Genomic DNA, 5,206 nt, shown 5'->3' with positions numbered 1-5,206 from the left:
GTCCCAGCTGCTCAGGAGGCTGAGGCAAGAGAATCACCTAAGCCCAAGAGCTGGAGGTTGCTGTGAGCTGTGATGCAATAGCACTCAACCAAAGGCAACAAAGTGAGACTCTGTCTCTTAAGAAAAAAAAGTATTTCTCTTAAAGCAGTGGCTTAGGGAGGCGCCTGTGGCTCAGTGAGTAAGGCGCCGGCCCCATATACCGAGGGTGGCGGGTTCAAACCCAGCCCCGGCCAAACTGCAACAAAAAATAGCCAGGCATTGTGGCGGGCGCCTATAGTCCCAGCTACTTGGGAGGCTGAGGCAGAAGAATCGCCTAAGCCCAGGAGTTGGAGGTTGCTGGAGCGACTCCGCAGCACTCTACCGAGGGCGAAAAAGTGAGACTCTGTCTCTACAAAAAAAAAAAAAAGCAGTGGCTTAGAGGCCTTGCTTAAATAGTATTTTAATATAGTCATAAATTTTATATAGTGACAAGACAAACGATAAAGCAGCTCTATTATTTTAAAAGGCAGAAAAATGTAGAATCACCCACATTCCTCTGGGGCCTGCTGGTGCCTTCTCTGAGCCTATAAGCTGTCTCTAGCAGAGGATTTATGTCCTGCTATCAGGCAATTAGAGGCTGAGGCAGAGTATTCCCTTGCAATATTTTATTTATTTATTTATTAAATCATAGCTGTGTACATTAATGTAATCATGTCCCCTGCAATATTTTAGAGAGAATTTTTTTTTTGAGACAAAGTCTCACTTTGTCACCCTTGGTAGAGTGCTGTGATATCATAGCTCACAGCAACCTCAAACTCCTGTGCTTAAGCGATTCTCTTGCCTCAGCTTCCAAAGTAACTGGAACTACAGGCGCCCACCACAACGCTGGCTCATTTTAGAGATGAGTTCTGGCTCTGGCTCAGAATGGTTTCAAACCATGAGCTCAGGAAATCCATCTGCCTCAGCATCCCAAGTGCTGGGATTATAGGCCTGAGCTACTGTGGGCAGTCTAGGATAAATATTTTTTTTTTTTTTTTTTTTTTTTTTTTTTTTTTTGAGACAGAGCCTCAAGCTGTCCCCCTGGGTAGAGTGCCGTGGCATTACAGCTCACAGCAACCTCCAACTCCTGGGCTCAAGCGAGTCTCCTGCCTCCACCTCCCAAGTAGCTGGGACCACAGGCGCCCGCCACAACGCCCGGCTACTTTTTGGTTGCAGCCGTCATTGTTGTTCGGCGGGTCCGGGCTGGGGATTCGAACTGGCCACCCTAGGTGTACATGGCTGGCGCCCTAGCCGGTTGAGCTATAGGCGCCGAGCCAATATTTTTATTTTCTTTAAGTGCAAGAACTGTCCTTTGCTTAACTGGGTAGTTGACGTCCTCCTGCATTTCTGGCCCTCCTCTGCCCCCAAGGGGCCACTCCTGGCCACTCCTCCAAGGGCTCTACCTGAGTGGATGGTTAGCATTTCTACTTAAGGAACAGAAAACAGGTCAACACTCAGAGAAGTGGGTTCCACACTTTGATGAGCATCAGAATGACTTTGAAAAGCCTGGTAAGAACACTGACCCCTCCCTCCCTTTCTTGTGCATGGGCAGAGGTGGCTATTCAAGAACTACTGCTACAGGGTTCCAGGTGGCAGGCAGAGTGCTAAATCTCTGAAGGCGGGAGACAGATGATTTGCCTCATGGAGGTGTCAGCTCAGGTTCAAGGCCTGTTCAAGGTGGGTCTGTTGGGGGCATATCCTTCTCCTTGTAGTGTCCGGGATGCAAATTATAATGCAGAGTTGACAGCACGGAGAGCTCAGGGAGCGGAGCTGAAGACGAGGTCAGGATGAAGACTTCGGAGCTTTTGCCTAGAAGACTTTTTTCTGACACAGTCTAGGAGAGCGCAAACCCCTCAGAGCACAGAGCCAGTGTCTGCTTCCCTTGGAGCCCCCATCATAGAAAAGAAAGCAGGAGTGGACGTGGTCCTTTTTAGTATCAAACATAGCATCCCTAGGCGGGAGGGGCGAGTCTTTCATATTAAAAGTCTCCAGTCTTGAGAAGCCACCAGCAATTTAGATGCATGACGTCTAGTACCCAACGCAAGCCCACGTCCCCAAACGCGTCTAGGTATCGCAATCAGCCTTCCAGGCTTCTCAGACCGGAAACCAGGGCGCCCTCTTCCGCCACCAGCCGGAAATGTCCTAAGAGTGGAGGCTGAGGGGCTTCCGGTGGTTCTGCAGGATAACCGGGGCTCACCATGGCGGCCTCCTTAGCCGGAAAGAAGATCGTGTTTGTCACAGGGAACTCCAAAAAGCTGGAGGAGGTGTCGCGAGGGTGTGCGGTGCCCACCGGGAGGCGGCTGGGAATAGAGAGGGGGCTTCCAGCTGGAGGGAGGCACGTGGGGGGAAGCGTGGAGGGGAAATGTGTGCTTGTCTCGCGAAAGATGGGGCGGGACCCCGCCGAGTGGAAGGGCCTAGGACACCCTGCGGTTGGCGAAAGTTTAAGGGCCTGACAGATCCCAGCACAGGGCTTGCGAGGTCAGCGGCTGGGGGAGCCAGAGTAGTGGCTGCTTTCTCAAAGATCACTATTGAGCTAGACCCCATATCGGGGCCTCGATACCTTTCAGGGACTGATCAAGGTCCCGCTGTTCGTCTGGGGGTTGCTAGGGCCAGAAAGGGCGTGGGACTGGGTTCCAAACTGAATATACGCCCCCACCACGGTCCAGAAATGTTCCAGCTTCTTTCTGCATCTGTGAAATAGGGATAATGTGGGACGTCTGCTTCGCAGCGTTATAGAGAGAAGTAAAGGAGGGATGGAGCCCGGCGCGATGCTCACACCTGCAATACCAACACTGGGAGTCCGAGGCGGGTGGATAACTTGAGCTGAGGAGTTCTACACCTCCCTGAGCAACAGCAGGATCCCCGACTCTAGAACTAGCCAGGCGTCGTGGCTGGCGCCTATAGACCCAGCTACTTGGGAGGCTGAGAAAAGAGAATCGCTTGAGCCCAAGAGTTTGAGGTTGCTGTGAGCTGTGCGCCACAGCACACTACTGAGAGCGAAAAGTGAGACTGTCTCAAAAAAAAAAAAAAAACACAATGAGGGGGTGGGATCCGAACTTCTGCTGCAGGAACTTTGTAGCTGTTGAGAGGACTCTCAGAGTTTATAGAACGTCTTTGGTTGCAAGTAACAGACACACAGGGAGCTTATGTAAGCCACCATGTGTCTTTTGTCTAATTAGGTTATGGTGTCCCACAGGACCTGAGGATTCCCGATGCTATGATGCTACTGGGGGCTATCCTGTCCTTGTAGATTTGCTTATCCCTAGACCTATTGGGATTTTCCTGCTTTGTCCCTTGCTGGTGGAGAGGACAGGGAGGCTTCTGCCAGACATCAGCCCCTTTTCTGTCAGCCACAGCCAAGGAGATAAGATCATGAGATAAGATCAGATCTAATCCATCTGATTAGAGGATGACATCCACTGATTATATTTAAGACAGACCAGTGAGGTGCAGTTCTGAGAGAAACTTCATTTGTCCCTAGCACAGGGACAGATGGCATTTTTTTGCCTCCTCAGGAGCCAGAGCCTTGTGCGGATTAAAGGTTTGGGATTCTGGGATCAGACCAGTCAAGCAGACAGGCAGGGCTGCTGTGAACAGAGCCCATGTGGGATGGTGCACACCAGATCCCAAACCTCTGGCTGAGAACATTGCCTTCTCACATCTAAAAACACGTAAGCTGGGCCCACTGGCTCACACCTGTAATCCCAGCCACATACACCTGAGCTGGTGGGTTTGAATCCAGCCTGGACCCGCCAAACCACAATGATAGCTGCAACCAAAAAATAGCTGGGCATTGTAGCAGATGCCTGTAGTCCCAGCTACTTGGGATGCAGAGGCAAGAGGCTCACTTGAGCCCAAGAGTTTGAGGTTGTTGTGAGCTCTGATGCCATAGCACTCTACTGAGGGCAACAACATAAGACTTTGTCTCAAAAAAAAAAAAAAAGGTCACAGGAGCTGCTAATACTATTTTTTTTGGCGCCACCTCCGGCATATGGGGCTGGCACCCTACCCATTTGAGCCACAGGTACCGCCTACTATTTTGTTGTCTTTATTCGTAATTGGAAAGGTGCAAAATTTCAATGAAGGGTTAGTAAAAATAAAGAGGTATTTTTTCCCATTCAAGTTACAGGCCTGAATAACCTCTGCTAGGGTATTCCAGGCCTAGGAGGACAGATAAGGTTTCCGGGAGCACTGAGAAGGAAAGAGGGTGTTCTGGATTGGGAGGGGGTGGTTAGCACAAGCAGAGGTCTAAAGTAGAAGAAATAGAGAAGTAAGGTGGAGGGGGCTGGCTTTCTAGGGTGGGACCCTGATAGCTGGGGTGGAGCTCATGGGCCTAACTTGGTAAGCTTTGGGGTACAGGTAGGAAAGTCAGTGATGGGAAAGGTAGATGATAGCTCATGTAGTAATGGTGAATTATTAGCAGATGGTGATAAATGTTCTTTCATTTTTGGAACAGGTCATTCAAATTCTAGGAGATAAGTTTCCATGCACTTTGGTGGCACAGAAAATTGACTGTATGTCTCCATTTCATTTTATTTTTAAAAGATGGTTCCATTTCTTTGTCTCCCTGTGACTTGACTTTGTGTATCTGTTTTCTTGATAAGTGCCGGAGTACCAGGGAGAGCCAGATGAGATTTCCATACAGAAGTGTCAGGAGGCGGCTCGCCAGGTACCTACCCTGCCCTTGTCCCACATTGACATGTATTGTCCAGGTGGTCCCTAGGGCCTCTGCATGCTGGGGATGGGCAGGGAACAACAGAGTAGGCACAGTTTGTTGTGACTTCTAGAACCTGCTCAGATCCATCCAGTCTGGGGTCAGTTAACATTGGCCTTGGAACACTGCCTTCCTTTCCCAACCTTAACGGCGTGATGTCTCCCCTAAACCACCACCATACACAGTCTCTCTCTCTCTCTCTTTCTTTTTCTTTGTCCCCTTTCCCTTTTGCCCTCCTTCCAGTTCTTAGATACATACATTCCAGACCTATATTCTCCCTACATGCAAATCTACCCCCACACTTCACACATCTCTGGAGCTGAGAAAGGAGCAGGTTAAGAGTCAGGCTACTTGAGTGTGATCTCAGCTGTCCCGTTGGTGTGCCTGAAGTAAGCTTTACAGCCTACCAAAATTTTTGTGTCTCCATCTTTAAACTAAAGCTAAAAGATTAGCTGTTCTTTTTTTTTTTTTTTT

General features: G+C 49.5%; 1 protein-coding gene across 1 annotated transcript in view; it reads left to right on the top strand.

Annotated features, from left to right (window-relative positions):
• The first annotated feature begins 2,117 nt into the window (after nucleotides 1-2,117).
• ITPA (inosine triphosphatase) overlaps nucleotides 2,118-5,206 on the top strand; it is a 12,056-nt gene continuing 8,967 nt past the window's right edge. Inside the window, exons 1-3 of the mRNA XM_003788218.3 lie at nucleotides 2,118-2,282; nucleotides 4,475-4,532; nucleotides 4,623-4,719. Coding sequence (XP_003788266.1) covers nucleotides 2,217-2,282; nucleotides 4,475-4,532; nucleotides 4,623-4,719 — 221 coding nt within the window. The 5' untranslated portion in view covers nucleotides 2,118-2,216. The remainder of the gene's footprint in view (nucleotides 2,283-4,474; nucleotides 4,533-4,622; nucleotides 4,720-5,206) is intronic.

The sequence above is a fragment of the Otolemur garnettii genome, unplaced genomic scaffold (assembly GCF_000181295.1).
Source record: "Otolemur garnettii isolate 467f Iridium unplaced genomic scaffold, OtoGar3 scaffold00025, whole genome shotgun sequence".
Classification (NCBI taxonomy): Eukaryota; Metazoa; Chordata; class Mammalia; order Primates; family Galagidae; genus Otolemur; species Otolemur garnettii.
The sequence above is the reverse complement of the archived record's forward strand: the minus strand, read 5'-3'. Positions and strand labels throughout refer to the sequence as shown.